Source organism: Hippocampus bargibanti, linkage group LG04 (genome assembly GCF_051943395.1).
Source record: "Hippocampus bargibanti isolate YZ-2025 linkage group LG04, ASM5194339v1, whole genome shotgun sequence".
Classification (NCBI taxonomy): domain Eukaryota; kingdom Metazoa; phylum Chordata; class Actinopteri; order Syngnathiformes; family Syngnathidae; genus Hippocampus; species Hippocampus bargibanti.
In genome coordinates this window covers 28353839-28370196 of record NC_142737.1, presented here as the reverse complement: position 1 = coordinate 28370196, position 16358 = coordinate 28353839, and the positions used below count along the sequence as shown (strand labels likewise).

At 42.1% G+C, this 16358-nt stretch overlaps 1 protein-coding gene across 1 annotated transcript in view; it reads left to right on the top strand.

The window, feature by feature from the left end:
- Positions 1-15107, top strand: part of pnpla7b (patatin-like phospholipase domain containing 7b) — a 56354-nt gene extending 41247 nt beyond the window's left edge. Inside the window, exons 22-35 of the mRNA XM_088995011.1 lie at positions 226-289; positions 1027-1195; positions 3071-3253; positions 3438-3556; positions 3779-3935; positions 4059-4175; positions 4261-4330; positions 4509-4625; positions 6900-7048; positions 9995-10147; positions 10224-10340; positions 11985-12069; positions 12162-12289; positions 13693-15107. Of these exons, the coding sequence (XP_088851137.1) occupies positions 226-289; positions 1027-1195; positions 3071-3253; positions 3438-3556; positions 3779-3935; positions 4059-4175; positions 4261-4330; positions 4509-4625; positions 6900-7048; positions 9995-10147; positions 10224-10340; positions 11985-12069; positions 12162-12289; positions 13693-13758 (1694 nt within the window). The 3' untranslated portion in view covers positions 13759-15107. The remainder of the gene's footprint in view (positions 1-225; positions 290-1026; positions 1196-3070; positions 3254-3437; positions 3557-3778; positions 3936-4058; positions 4176-4260; positions 4331-4508; positions 4626-6899; positions 7049-9994; positions 10148-10223; positions 10341-11984; positions 12070-12161; positions 12290-13692) is intronic.
- Positions 15108-16358: the final 1251 nt, after the last annotated feature.

The following is a 16358-nucleotide window of genomic DNA, read 5'->3' as shown; positions in this document are numbered from 1 at the left end:
AGAAAATAATAATAATAATAATTTCAACATGCAAGAAAATTTGATCTCTAAAATCATAAAAGATCATAAAAATGTTAGATTAAGGTTCTGTACCTATTTTCAATTCATAAACAAAACAAAATATGGTTTATTCATATTTCTATTCTGAAATCTAGGCAGATGAAGAAATATATGAACCAATTGCTGCAATTTCAAAACTGTATTATTTATCCTTGTTTTCTGTAGGGCCTACATTACTTCTTACAAGTGACATCATTAAACAGCACCTGGGCGCTGCTGCTCTGGACAGGTACAACAGAGAAGTGTAACTTCTGTCTGTTTAGGTTTGCCATTAACAAATTCATTTATGCAGCATTTTGTTTATTTCAATTGCGCAAGGTGGCTGTATCATAAATTACTGGCCAGTAGAATGACCACATTAAGCTTGACATAAACTGTGGTCATCAGTGACCGAGATGACTGAAGTTGTTTGTTTTCTATTGTGCCATGAGGTAATCAACAATAAATAACTGATCTCCTCTCTGGCTATCTAGTCATCATAACCACCACAAGTACAATAGAAATGAATGACCCACAGTTCCGAATTTGAAAATTTAAATCCATGACCTGCTCTGTCACATGTGGCACATTGTGTATGCAGTATACATGTGTCATGATTATTGTGTTTGCTGAAGATTTATATTCATGGGAACCCCCCGCCCCCAATAGATACTGTATGGAAAAATACAGCATATTGGAGTGATGGCACACATAAACGGCATGAAGCCCAAATGCTATGTAAAAATGTATTTGCTTAAGCCGCCAAGGGACAAGAGATGGAGAACGGAAAAAAATCAATCATGTTGAGCTTGTACGAATACTGTAGCGCAGTGTGAGTAGCCCCAAACAAACTGTCGAAATTCAATCCACGTCGATTTGTGTCATTAATTTTATATCAGCCAGTAGCCGCATTCAAATCTGATAGAAGACAAGAGATGACATCATATGACATGTGCTAAACTTGAATTTTGTTCCTTCCCTTGAAAGTATCCATGAGTATCGTCTGTCCAGCTGGCTCGGCCAGCAGGAAGACATTCACCGCATCGTCCTTTATCAATCCGACTCTGGCCTTACTCCTTGGACGCAGCGCTGCATCCGGCAGGCTGACTGCATCATTATTGTGGGACTTGGTGAACAAGAGCCAACAGTCGGAAAGGTCTGTAGTTGTGTTTTTTTGTTTTTATTTAATACTCTACATCAGGTTTGCCAAGCTTTTAGAGGGAGGTATGTAGATTTGCTGCAGTGAAATTAAGTAGAAGCCATTTATTCAACTTCCAGGTGCTTTAATTTTTCATACCATCCGTTCCCAGTCGAAATGGTAATTTGCAAGTTTTTCTGATGCAAACTTTTGCTCTGAAATTATTGAGCTGGCATTGGATTTCTTATACAGCGACAGTCTTTTGGCAAATTTGGTACAGTTATTTCATATTTTAGTGAAAAAAGGCAGTTTACACTTGGGAGCAACAGGCCTCTCTATTAACTTTATTTTCTCGAAGGGTGTGTTAAGAAATTCTGAGAAAGGTGTGCTTGAAGAGGAAGATTGCGCTTTGAGAATTTTTCGGAACCTACCCTAGAGCATAACCACAGGCCTGATGCAGTCTTATGGTGAAATATCTCAGAATTTTTTTGGTACATGTATCTCTTCAACTGTGGCCAACAGGTCTGATGTCTTAATCTTAATCCAGACACTGCAGTGGAACTGTGAAAACAGGCCATAATACATGTGCTCCCAGGCTGGACTTGACTGCTAGACATGTTTAAGCTTATTATCCCCCCCCCTTGAATTGGCTCTATTTATGCTGCTGTATTAAACTTTAATGTTGTTCGTCTGACATCCCCCAGACTGAACTGAACATTTCAAACTTATTCTGTTTTGACATTAAAAAACAGACACCCTTCAGATTTTAGTTTGATTGTCCTCATTAAAATATTTTTTTCACAGCACAAGACTTGTACTTACAGGTAACATCCAACTTACGACCGGCATGACTTACGACCACCCATACTTATGACCACAACTGCCAAACCCTATTTTTCATGTTGTTTTAATTCTACGCCTGGCACCGCAACGCACTAGCAGCCTGGCAACGCGTATGACAATTTGGGCCAGCCATCCAGTATCTCACTCTCGCACAGCAATCGACCGTGTGATGCACCGGAGGGGGGAGTGTCCACCGATGCGACGAGAACGCTACGTCGGGCCCACGGCCGGCGCCGTCACCTCTTTGAGACAGTTCGTTCTGTTTCGGGGCGAGGTGGCGGGTCGGGCGCGTGGGCGCCACAGACAGCCGCGGGGTCAGGCCGCGCGTCTGCGTGGAGAGCGGGGTAATGCCGGGGAGAGGGGAAGCCCGGGTCACCGGGTAGAAAACCGGTGACCCGGGCTCGCCCGCCCCCGTGGCGTCCGATCGTTTGCAAGTAATTTAGCACAGACGCTCTATTCAACATTTTGAATGTAATTCAACTTACGACCGTTTGGTCGGAACGTAACCCGGTCGGATGTTACCTTATTATATAAGGTAACATCCGACTTACAACCGAAAATATATAAGGCTTATATTTTTTCACTATGCTCCGTGAAGGTGACCTTTGTTTTCTCGTTTCTTCGCTATATCATAACTATTAATAAAGTAAAATATAAATAACAAATAAATATTCTAATAAATGAATTTGAAACAAAGTAAAACACACATATGTAGGTTGATAGAAACCAGAGCAGCCTACAAATATGCAAATCACTTGAATACAGGGTATTGTGTTGTATTTACATGTTGTTCGTTCATTGCTTCCATACATTTTGTAGTTAAGTGACGAATACTGTAGAAAGTGGCCATGTTGACGATTTGTTTCTGCAAAAAAAAGTATATACATCCTCACAAACAACAACACAAACCTCAGTGAATTTATGTGTCATATCACTATAGTTAGTATATCTGCATTATTATAACCGGTGAAATCTGTTTATTGCTTGAAAAGGCAAGAAAATGATATATCTATCTGAGAGACTATGTTCGCTGCTTCTTTCACCCCATAGTTGGAGCTAATGTTGGAGAGTAGTGCTGTTAGAGCCCAGAAGCAGCTCGTGTTGCTGCACAAGGAGGATGGGCCCCCACCTCAAGGGACTGCTGAGTGGCTTAACATGCGAAGCTGGATCTCCAGACATCATCACCTGGCCTGTCCTCGCAGAGTCTTCTCCAAGAGGAGTTTGCCTAAATTGGTACTTCAAGTTCACATCAATACTTACAACAAGGACTTAGTAATTAACTATTCTGTTCAGTAGACTAGTTGGCACTTTTCATCTTTCTATTTTTAGAGGAATAGATTTGCGGCATTTCCAATGCTTCATTTCTCAGTGTGAGCATGCATTGTTTCTGAATGTTATCTCTTTGCTTTGTGACCAGAGAGAGCTGTACCAGCGTGTATTTGAAAAGTGTCCAGATCGTCACTCGGACTTCTCCCGCTTGGCCAGGATTCTAACAGGAAATAGCATTGCTGTTGTGCTAGGTGGAGGAGGTGCTAGGTATTCTTCTTTTCACATAATCCAATTGCAAACATTCCATTTGTAACATAGGCATACCTATGACAACGTCAGACTACATGGACGTGCAGCAGACTAACATTCTCGTAGCCAATTTTGAGTTGTCTTGACACGCCGTATCTTGGGTAGTGTGATATACTCAATGCTTGGTCATGAGGCATCTGGGACATTTCAGGAACATAATGTATGTGGTGTACTTTTCAGGGGTTGCTCCCAGGTTGGTATTATTCGGGCACTGAATGAGGCAGGGATCCCGGTGGACATTATCGGCGGTACCTCCATCGGGTCCTTCATGGGAGCACTGTATGCAGAAGAGAAAAGCAGCAGTCGAATGAGGGTTCGGGCTCGTGAATGGGCGATGGTAGGTTCATGAGGAACCGATCACGTCTCAGAATCGCAATAATGTTGTTCTTGTTGCTCACTCAACATACTGCTGTTAAATGCAAACCTTTTCATTTTTGCTGCATTTTCGTTCCTTTTTCAGGATATGACATCGTTCTTTAAAAAGATTGTGGATCTAACCTACCCTGTCACGTCTATGTTCTCTGGGGCTTCCTTTAACTCCGGCATTAGCGCTGTTTTTAAAGGCAAACAAATAGAGGTATGGTGACAAAGTTTGGTGACAACATTTGTAACATTCGGAAATATGGGCTAAAAAACAGCTTTGATTACTTGTCACCTTCCAGGACTTGTGGCTACCATACTTCAACATTACAACAGATATCACAGCTTCCTCCATGAGAGTTCACACTGATGGTCAGTCTAAATTCCATATTACAACCCCACCCCACACACCTCCTCCACGTGCTCCCAAATAAATAAATAAATATGGCATTAAATGACAATGTTGCATGAACTGAAATTTGTAATCATTGACTAATTGAATGCATAAAGCGATTCCATTGATTTTCAATGTTTAAACTTTTCCTGGCAGGTTCACTGTGGCGTTATGTCCGCGCCAGCATGTCACTTTCTGGTTACCTCCCTCCTCTTTGTGATCCCAAAGATGGACACCTTCTAATGGATGGGGGTTACATCAACAATCTGCCTGGTATGACCAAACAGAAAAAGGATGACAACACCCTAAATTTTGTGGGATAAGTAAGAGTTTTTGCTTTTAGTGGCACCATCAGCTGCACCTGATCAACTTGGTTACGCCTGTCTGCACGTAACCCAAGAACTCACTCACACAATTGTGCGTCCGTGGGTGGAGTCAGGCTGCTCCCATCTGTGTTTTTGTTATTTTATTAGTTTTTATTTTTTGATGTTATTATTTTTTATCTTTTTTGATTTATTTATTTTTGTGTTCTTCCTTTAAAGGACAACCGACGCCACCGGACAAGTTGTGTCCATAATTTGTAAAATCACTTCAAATGACTTCTACTGAGCGTATTTTACAAAGATTCCACGGCATACAGCTATATTTTACGTTTTAAGACTCGCACTGAATATTCAGGAAGTTGTTTGTGTTGTTTTTGTGTTGGTGACGATACCTACCGTGACGTCACATCTGGAATGCCCCTGACCGAGAAAGCGACACACAATGCATTTTGGGTACTTTGTTTGGTCTGAAAACTTCATGTTGATGGCGAAATTAGAAGGACAACACATAAATAATGCGATGGTGAATCATTGTGTGTTGCACCAAGACTACTACAGTGAGACCTCAACTTACAAACACCTCAACTTACAAACTTTTTGTCTTACAAACGTCAAATTTATGAAAATTAAACCTTATAATAAGCACTATTTTCATAATACACACCCACCACGGCTGGCGGAGTGATCTTCGGCGGAAGCACACGACCGAACAGCACCAGAGGTTAAGTTACCAACAGTCCTTATGGAAGGTGACTCTCCTTCCATAAGCCATCAACAACCATCAAAAAGGTAAATAAAACTTTATTTTACAGCACAGTTTATTTCTTTAATTACAGTCGTCATGTAATGCGCCTCTCTTTCCAAACAGCAATTCCCTTTGACCTTCGACCTCCAACACCATTCCATCAAGCCATAAATGATCATTACAAATGTAAATAAAGTGACTTTATGATACAATGCAGTATATTTCTTTCATTACAACACAATTGAACATTTATTATACATAGAATAAGGTATGTTGTGTGTAGTTTTAAGGCTTATTTAGTTGAAAAGTATATTTTATGGAAACCCGGGAACGGAATATTCCCATTTTAATGGTTTCCTATGGGAATGTTTTTTTCGAGATACACACTTTTCGCCTTACACACTCTGTCTGGGAACCAATTAAGTTCGTAAGTTGAGGTCTCACTGTATTTGATACTGGCTGACACAAATTCCCAGCTGACAAATCAGCCCATTTCCAACGGAGCTTGGGCGCCATATTGTGCATTTTCTGGGATGCTACATTGCAGTCCAGTCACCTCAAAATGACACCGGAGGACTTCTTTAATCAATTGCAAACATTGATGCTTTCCTCTTCAGAACTATTTAAATCATATTCATAACTGGATGAGTAACAAGAAAGCATCTTCTCCTAATCTGAAGCCATTGTTTTGATTCCCGAGCAAGGCAAGACGTCTTGGCGTGACGTCACGCACAAGGGGGAGCGACCTTCTGAAACTGAAACTTTCTGAGGTCATTTTGAAGTAGTTTTGGGACACTTTAAGTCATTTTTATTGGTGTTTTTCATTTTACTAAAAATATCAGCCTGCGTGTTTTGGGTATTTTTGATGCTATAAAACGTTTTTCTGACGTCGGTTAGTAAACCAAAAATTTGTGTCGGTTGTCCTTTAAGTGCTTTAAAAACCAGACTCTAAACGGTTAAGAGTGACTAGGAACATGAGCAAAAAGGTCATGGAAATCACTCTTGAGGCAGCAAGCAAGGTCAATCATCTTTGAAGAGACTTGGCAATTTTGCAGTCCTTAAACACTGGGATAGGCTTTGATGAGGAAGGAGCAGGCCGTCCTTCACTAAACAGGATATGACAATAAGGAAAATTCATTGGTTATTTTCATTGCGACGTTAATGGGAATTTGACATCTAACAGTGCTAACATGTAACTAACTGTAAGTACCATTGAATGCTGACCAGTTATTTTGCAGATAAGTAAAGTTTCCTGCTCATGCGCTAAACCGCATTCTGCATCCCTTGACAGATACTGTGTATGAATGATGTCTTTTTTTCTCAAGTACATGTTATCATTATCTTTTTGTTACGCTTATTTTCTTGGTTTCCCTCGGATGAGACATTAACTTTTGTATTATTATTGTTTAATGGCCATCATTGTTTATATTTGACTTTTCTATCCATCCCAAATCATTTCATTTTTTGATTGGATTTCAGCTGATGTGGCTCGTTCGATGGGTGCCAAAGTTGTGATTGCTGTAGATGTTGGAAGCCAAGATGAAACCAACTTGACCAACTACGGTGATTCCCTGAATGGGTGGTGGCTTCTGTGGAAACGATTCAACCCTCTTGCTGAGAAAGTCAAGGTATCTGAATCATTACCGTACTATACTTTATTCACTATGGTGATGGACAGGCTGACAGACGATGTTAGACAAGAATCTCCTTGGACTATGATGTTTGCAGATGACATTGTGGGGACAGGAACAGGTGGGGGAGAAACTAGAGAGGTGGAGGTATGCCCTGGTAAGGAGAGGAATGAAGATCACTCGCAGCAAGACGGAATATATGTGTGTGAATGAGAGGGATCCAAGTAGAGATAAAGAAGGTGGAGGATTTTAAGTACTTGTCAACTGTCCAGAGCAATGGAAAATGTGGAAAAGAGGTGAAGAATCGTGTCCAGGCAGGCTGTAACGGCTGGAGAAAAATGTCAGGTGTGATGAGAGGTGTATAAAACGGTGGTGAGACCAGCCATGATGTTTGAACTGCACACAGTGCCACTGAAGAAAAGACAGGAAGCAGGGCTGGAGGGAGCAGAGCTGAGCATGTTGAAGTTTTCTTTGGGAGTGACCAGGTTGGATAGGATCAGGAATGAGTATATCAAAGGGACAACTCATATTAGAGGCTTTGGAGGGAAAGTCCGAGAGGCCCGACCGAGATGGTTTTGACATGTCCAGAGGAGAGAGAGACTATATCCAAAGAGGAGGTGTATGGGTGTTATCAAAGAGGACATGAATGTAGCTGGTGTGAGAGAACAGGATGCACAAAACCGGGTTAGATGGAGGACACTGATTCATTATACTATTCAAACGACTTTCATTTTTGTGCTTTGTTTGGTTTGTTTTGAATCCATTGAGGAGGTGCTTAGACAACAATATAGTATACTCCATATGCTTGTCACGGTTTGCAAGGTGGTGATGGCGGGTGCGGATCCCAAAAAGCAGGCAGGAGGGAGCAGGATGTTGTTTGACAAATTGTATTAAAATAAAGGTCAGCAGGAACAAAATGTAAAACATCAAAATCATCTGAATGGAAAAAATACAAAGTAGCAAAAGAAGACCAAAAGTAAAAGTCCGCCAAGGTTAAACACATACACAATGCATGCAGCAAACAAGCAGCAAACAATGAACCGACACCGGATGGTCGTGCCGGGTGTCCTTTTAAGTGTCAGTGATTAAAACGACCAGCACCTGCGAGGCTGCAGGCAGGGCTGACGTCGCTACCCGTTGGTCGCCAATCTGATCGGGACGACCAGCACCTGTGCAGGTGCAGGCGGGGCCGACAGCACCCCCGATGGTCGCCAACCAGATCATGACAGTACCCCCCCTTCAAGGGGCTGCTTCCAGAAGTCCCAACAGTCTCCCAAAAGGTCCACTCGCCAGGGAACAATGGTGGAGACGGCAACCGCTGCCTCTACAGCATACGACGGGCAGCGGCCTGATGGGAACGGGACTCGGCCAGGGGTGGACGAAGACGCGGCACGGATCGTCGTGGGCGTGAGTGCGATCCCTCTTGCACGTTCACGCAACGGCGCATGGCTCAACGTGGACGTCGAACTGCCAGGCGCAGAATGGTACCCCGTACGGCCGTATGGGACCAGGTGTCGGCCGGACGCCGACGTGGGCGTGAACTGCCCGGCATCGGGGAAACGAGACCAGTCCTGAGTCGCTCCGGGATCCAGCGGTGAGTGGGGTCTCGGACTGACGACGCGGACGTTGCACGGCTCGTCGTGGATGAGACTCAATTCGTCATGCACGACGACAGCGTGGCTGGACGTGGGCGTGCACTGCCAGACACCCAGTGTCACCCTGGACGGCCACCTGGATGGAGGTCTCGGCCGGACGTTTACGTGGACGTTACGGCTCGTCGAGTGACGCAATTCAAACTCGACGAGGCATTTGCTAACGTGGACGTAGCATTGCCAGGCACAGGGTGGAAATGAGACGGGTCCGATGTACCTGCGGGATCCGATGGTTGGTCGGTTCATTCTGTCACGGTTTGCAAGGTGGTGATGGCGGGTGTGGATCCCAAAAAGCAGGCAGGAGGGAGCAGAAGGTTGTTTGACAAATTGTATTAAAATAAAGGTCAGCAGGAACAAAATGTAAAACATCAAAATCATCTGAATGGAAAAAATACAAAGTAGCAAAAGAAGACCAAAAGTAAAAGTCTGCCAAGGTTAAACAAACACATACACAATGCATGCAGCAAACAAGCAGCAAACAATGAACCGACACCGGATGGTCGTGCCGGGTGTCCTTTTATGTGTCAGTGATTAAAACGAACAGCACCTGCGAGGCTGCAGGCAGGGCTGACGTCGCTACCTGTTGGTCGCCAATCTGATCGGGACGACCAGCACCTGTGCAGGTGCAGGCGGGGCCGACAGCGCCCCTCGTTGGTCGCCAACCAGATCATGACTATGCTGTGTATTACCTTTGAGCCAAGGCAAGCATTTTTGCACCAAAAAACAAACAAACAAACAAAACAGAGTGCTGTGCCAACATTCGATAGAACTATTTAAAGACGGGACAAAAATATATAACTTTAAAAAAAGAAAGCAAAGATAAAATGAATTGCAACTAAATTTTTGTGCACATCAAAATGGTAATCAATGTAAAGTGCCTTCTTTTGGGATCTCTTCTCACAAAGAAGTTATCCACTTGATTTTAAACATAAATCTGAGTCTGGTGTAAAAAAACAATTAGCTAATGAATTAATAACAGGACTGACAACATTACCAACCGTCAACACCAAATATTCCCTTTTCATACTGAGCTTGGTTTTTAGTGAGATACTTGATCTTGTGCGTCACTTAGTCGCTGTTGGTGGCCGTGAATCAACTACAGTACTGTGATCAAGCTCTTTTGTTTCATGGATGCTCCTTTATAAATATAGGCGTATAAATATGGGCGTACAAGAAGGCCCAGAGGTGCCTTCTTGTACGCGTACCACCATTTCAGAACCATTTAAGAACCTCTCTACTTTTGTGTACTGCATACAATGAGAGTCACCAACCTCTTAACCCCACACCCTAGGTCCTAAATATGGCGGAGATCCAAACACGTCTTGCTTATGTTTGTTGCGTCCAACAACTGGAGTTGGTGAAAGACAGTGAATACTGTGAATACATCCGGCCTCCCATCGATCGCTACGGCACACTGGAGTTTGGCAAGTTTGACGAAATTGCTGTCAGTATTCTTGTCCGCCGCTGTTCTTTCACCAATCGGCTGAAAATCACACAACTGATCTTTTGTTATGCTACAGGAGGTGGGATACCAGCATGGGAAGACACTGTTTGAGGTTTGGCGGCGGAGCAATGTGGTGGACAGCATGCTTAAAGACAGACATCAGGAGGAGTTCCATAAGACTAAAAGTAGTCATGTGAGCACAGTTTTTATCCTTGATGTGCACGTGCATACGCAGTATGTGTGCGTGGGTGTCATTTTTTTGTGTTTGACTTCCTGTAATGCAAGTTTGTTTTTGAACTTGGACTCATGAAAGTTTATTCATGATACAAGATCCTGTTTTAATAGCTCCAGTAATTAACACATTTTTGATATGAGGTGTGTCAGAAAAGTAGAGTCATAAGATGCAGGTCAAACACATGACACATACCGTAACTACAAGGTTGCCCCTACGATGTAAGTCACACGATCAGTCACAGAGATCCTGACACATTTTCTCCTGTCGGTACATGAAGAATAGGTAAAAGTTGTGGCAGGATAAAGGGTTAGAGCTTCACTATACAACAGTTGAGAACTGCATTGCCATTTTGAAGCAACTGCCCGATACTCACTTGACCTGGTTCTCCGTCAAATTGTCCTCTTGGCAAAGAGTAGTCATCAAAAGACCTATTTTGAAGACGTGGACCATATCAATCTCATCATCTACTTCCAAGAGGGCATAGCAGAGAATGCTGGCAAAGTGACCTTAGAGAAGGATTATGCTTACAGGGAAGACTTGTTTCATAATAATAATAATAATAATAATAATAATAATAATAATAATAATAATAATAACTTTCATTTATAAGCACCTTTCAAAACTCTCAAGGACACTTTACAGTCACAGTGAGCAGCGGCAGCTACACGCGTTCACTGCCTTAAAGTGTGCAAAATCTGCAAAAAATTGAGCTGCAAATTGGGCATTTTCAGAAAGTGCCGCCCCCAGTTCGTGACGTCACGCCAAGATGTCTTGCATTGCTGGAGAATCAAAACAACTGCTTCAGATTCGGAGAATATGCTTTCTTGTTACACATCCAGTTATGAATATGATTCAAATAGTTCTGAAGATGAAAGCATACATGTTTGCAATCGATTAAAGAATTTATTCCGTGCCATTTTGAGGCTACAGTGGGGGAAATGTCTCACCCAAAAAGAGGCGGAAAATGGCAACCGAGCTCCTGTGAGGAATTAATCAGCCCGTTTCCACAGGGTGATAAATTCCTTGCTTGGACGCCCTCTTCTGGCTCTTTCTGGTGCAACACGAGGTTATCAGACCAAACAAACAACAACAAACAACAAAGCATTGACGTGATGGAAGGACTGCTACAATGTGTCCTTTTTTTGGTCGTTCCTTCAGTGACATCACGTACGGACTCGTCACTAACTCAAAAACAAGACTTCCGGAATATTCCGCACGAGTCTTAAAACGTAAAGTATAGCTCTATGCGGTGGAATCTTTGTAAAATACGCTCAGTAGAAGTCATTTGAAGCCATTTTACAAATTATGGACACAACTTGTCCGGAGACGTCGGTTGTCCTTTAAATACAATTATAAATAAAAACGAGAAATAAAACTACACAGAAAATGCAATTTTAAATTGGTGGCTTTTGACATGTGATTTGAAGATGGGAAGAGAATCGATGTTACGATATGTTATGTTTTGTCTTTTGGAATAGACTCCAGCTCACCTGCAGCAACAAATGAGCACAAATTGCATTAAAAATAGACGAATGGGTGGATTTAGATTGAGAAAGAAATGGTATAAGAACAGATGCTGATATTATGTATTTTGTTTGCTAGGTGGTCACATGTCCAAATGCCTCCTTCACTGACTTGGCCGAGATCGTGTCACGAATTGAGCCTGTCAAGAATGCTTTGATTGAAGGTTTAATGTTTGAATAATATTTTAAACCTATGTTGTAACCTTGTAAATCCGCAAAAAAAATGTTCCATGAAATATTTTTTTTTCTTCACAAGAACTATCAGACGACTACCAGACTGACTATGATGAGGAGGCGGTAGAGAGCCCTCTGTCTGACTTTGAAACATTCATGCCTGGCGGTGAATACACAGAGGGAGAGGAGACAGTTGACACTGCCGAAACGGTATGTCCTAACCAAACAAGTCAATTCACACACCCTTTGTTGATTTGCACTTATTAAGATTTTCTTTCCCTGTGATTCCAAGTTGGGGTTTGAACATAAGATAATTGTAACCCTCAGCATGCTAAAGGATGCGCACAATCGCTGGCATAGCTGGTCAGGCTTTTAATAAACAATTGTAGCAAGTAGCACATCGAGGAGTTGTTGTTATCTCTCTCAGACTCCCGTGCCAGAGCGGACTTCCCTTGATCTGGGTTGTCTCCTTTGATCTGGGTTGTCCCTTCTCTATGTGACGTCACCCTCTCCGAATAACAAGCACCGGACGTTACATAATGATGAGAATGTCAAACATAATTAAAAAATGGATTGGATTTGCCTTTATTAGTCTTGCAGTGGTGAAATTTACATTTCACAGCAGCACAGTTATGAAAGGAAGCTGAAAGGAAAGAAAGAAGTAGAAAATAAAATACAGGAGCTGCTGGAAAGGCAGTCACTCTCGCGGCGCCATCTTGAAGTCAAAAGAACAAAAAAGAGCAAATAATATGACAACACAAAGACATAGAGTCACTCATTCTTAAGCACTTCCTGTACCCTCTTTGTTACATACAGCAGTTCTAGATGAAAGAGCAAAGATCAAAGTGTCTTTTTCACCAGTGGATCACGGATGTCATGGTGAAACGTGCACATTGAACTATTAACTATTATAAAGAAGATGATTTTGGGAGACAGTCCAAGTTAATGTTGTTGATGTGGCCAAAATCTACCGTTGGCATCAACATGTCCTTTTTTCCCTTCCCTTCTGCTAAGAGACATCATAAGAATGTGTTTGTGTAAATAATTGAAATTACCAATCTGTGAACACGTCATAAAACGCAAGGTTGTTTATATTTTATTTTCGGCTTTTCCCTTCACGGGTCGCCACAGCGACCCCTGAAGGGTCCTCCATCTTCAGAGGTTTGATTCGCATGTTTGTTTTGGCCAAGCTTTTATGTCGGATGCCCAAACACAACCTTCTGTATTTATCTGGGCTTGCAACCAGCACAATAAGACACTGGCCTGTGTCCCCTTGTGGCTAGAGAACACGCAACTCGATAAACTTGATAAAGATGAAGATGCTCAATAGAAAGGGAATGACAAATGCAAGTTTACGTAACGTAAAACGAAAATAATGTAATTTCTGAAATGCTTCAAAACCAAAAGCCGATCAAATACAATGCTCATTTCCTTATTAGATATTGATATCAATAACGTCTACTTGTAATACTGTACATTTAATTCAAAAGGACTTTTAAAATTGAACATAGAATCATGTCAAAATGTCTACATAAATGTAACATGGAGGAGTTAGAAGCAGCATTCAATTGTTATGAATATTTATTTACTTTTTGCTTGTTTTTAATCCACAGGATGAGGAAATCCAAGTCAGAATGCGTCACCGTGCGAATCATTCACAAGGAAGTCATCAATTCTAAAGTCCAACAAACATCAGAAGTTCCTGTCAGGACTACTGCCCACGATGTTTTCAGCACATTATTTCTTAGGGAAAATGCACCCAATTTTCAATATTGATACACTCATAGACTACACATTAAAATACATGACTTCTTTTTGAAACTGAATTTGACTGAACATTCAGTGACTGACAAACTCTTCCGTTAGCAAAGTTTTAATTGAGAAAGAACACACTGTTTGCTGCTAGATTTTTTTTTGTAAGATTTCTATAGACAACCATGACTTCAGTTGTTCAATGAACTCCTACAACGCGATCCATGTGAAATGGCAAAGCATCATCACAATATGATACAATGTACGGAGTATGATGGGCAGTGTCACCTTATGAAGTGCATTTCACATTGTGTGTGTGCACGCCTACGTGTGCGCATCAATAAATACTATATTTTTGTCCATTGTATCCAAAAAGCGAAGAAATGTAATATTTTTTAACTCTGTCCAAATAGTCTTTTTTGGTCATAGACTGAAAATATTTGGGATTGACATACCAAAATGGACTATGATGAAACAAAAGATAATTCCTTTCCGATCCGCTTTATCCTCACAAGGGCTGTGAGGGGTGCTTGAGCCTATCAAAGTTGTCTTGAGGGTCTAGGGGGGGCACCCTGATCTGGTTGCCAGCCAATCTCAAGGTACATATTTAGGAACATTCACCCATGCTGTAACTCACATTTTTGGTGTCTTGATCGATTCAGTGATTATCTCTCTATTTTGAGTTATTCCGGGTTGAGTGAATGCTGGCGCATGTGGCTCCCGCTGCTCACCCACAAGAAAAAAACTTATCCTGTGACTGTAAAGTGACCTTGAGTGTTTTGAAAGTGAACATGAAAATGAAATTTATTATCATAAAGACAAATTATAGTGTTCAATCATCCTGCCTTGTTTTTGGAATGCGGGAGACTGGAGTAAACCCAGTGGAGAAAACCCATGCAACCCATGGAGATCATGCAAACTCCACACAGGAAGGCAATAGCCGTGTCCTAAACAATGACCAGGCAGGATGCAAACTCCAGATTACTGAAAAGAATCAAGTGCCAACATTGAATTTTGCAATATTTCCCCAGATAAATCTCAAAATTGATCACTGAGCTGCTCAATTGTGAAAGTGAACAATATCAGTTAGAGCAGGGGTGCTCACACTTTTTCAGCATATGAGCTACTTATAAAAAGTACCAAGTCAAAAAGATCTACCCACGACAAAAATGCAAAACATAATTATTTTCAAATGTTTTAAGTGCAGCGTGTTGTACCGGAAACAAATTCCTTGTGTGTTCTACATACTTGGCAATAAAGATGATTCTGATTCTGATTCTGATTCTTTGTATGTACAATGTATGTTGATGTACCTTGCATAACTGAACACAATAGGCCAATATTGCACAACACACATAATAACTACATATACATTTCATCTCATTTTCCGTACCGCTTATTCCTCATTAGGGTTGCGGGGGTTGCTGGAGCCTATCTCAGCTGTCTTCGGGCACGAGGCGGGGGACACCCTGAATTGGTTGCCAGCCAATCGCAGGGCACACAAAGACGTACAACAGTCACTCTCACACTCACACCTAGGGACAATTTGGAGTGGTCAATCTGCCTGCCATGCATGTTTTTGGAGTGTGGGAGGAAACCGGTGGACCCGGAGAAAACCCACGCGGGTCCGGGGAGAACATGCAAACTCCACACAGGGAGGCCGGACTGGGACGCGAACCGGCGACCTCTGCACTGTGAAGCCAGTGTGCTAACCACTCGACTACCGGGCCGCCCTACTACATATACATAACATAATAAATAACTATTAACATTTTTTTGTAATTACCTGAGTTTACTTTGATGACTTGCACTGAATTGAATCAGCCAAGGATGCATAGTCCGGACAGTAGCTGCTGACAGCCAGCCTCAAGCACATTTCCAAATGTTCATCATTCATGGTGGAACGGTATTTGGACTTAATGATCTTCATGTAGGAAAAGGCTGACTCACATAAATAAGTGGAGCCGAATAATGCAGTCAAGGAGGTAGCACATTTCCTCATGTTGGGGTACTTTTCCTGTGTGAGTAAGTTACTGTCCATGAGCCTGGACTTCAGCAGTGAGAACACTCACAATCTCCGATGTCTTTCCACATTTGCTGGGTTAAATCCTCAGCCATGGCTTCACAGCGCCGTGTAACTGCATGTCTTGACAGCTGCAGAGCTTTGATTGAAGATAATATCTTTATTTTTAAAGTCTCTGAACAAGGAGTCAGCTGCTTCAACGAATGCTTCTTTTACCATTTCTCCGTCTTGGACGAACTTATTGTTTTTAACGATGGCGTGACTCACCCGGAACGATGCTTCGGTGGCAGCTTTCGCTTTTGAAGTATGTTGAGTGAAAAATGACTGCTGTCCGGACAACTGGGATTTTAGTTCGTCTACCGTTCTTTCTCAGCTGGCTTTTCGACGGGAAGTCAATGTCGTATTTTCCATGAACAGTCCGAAAATGCCGCTCCACATTTTCCCATTCCGTATGAAAGTACAGTGAGACCTCAACTTACAAACACCTTGTCTTACAAACTTTTC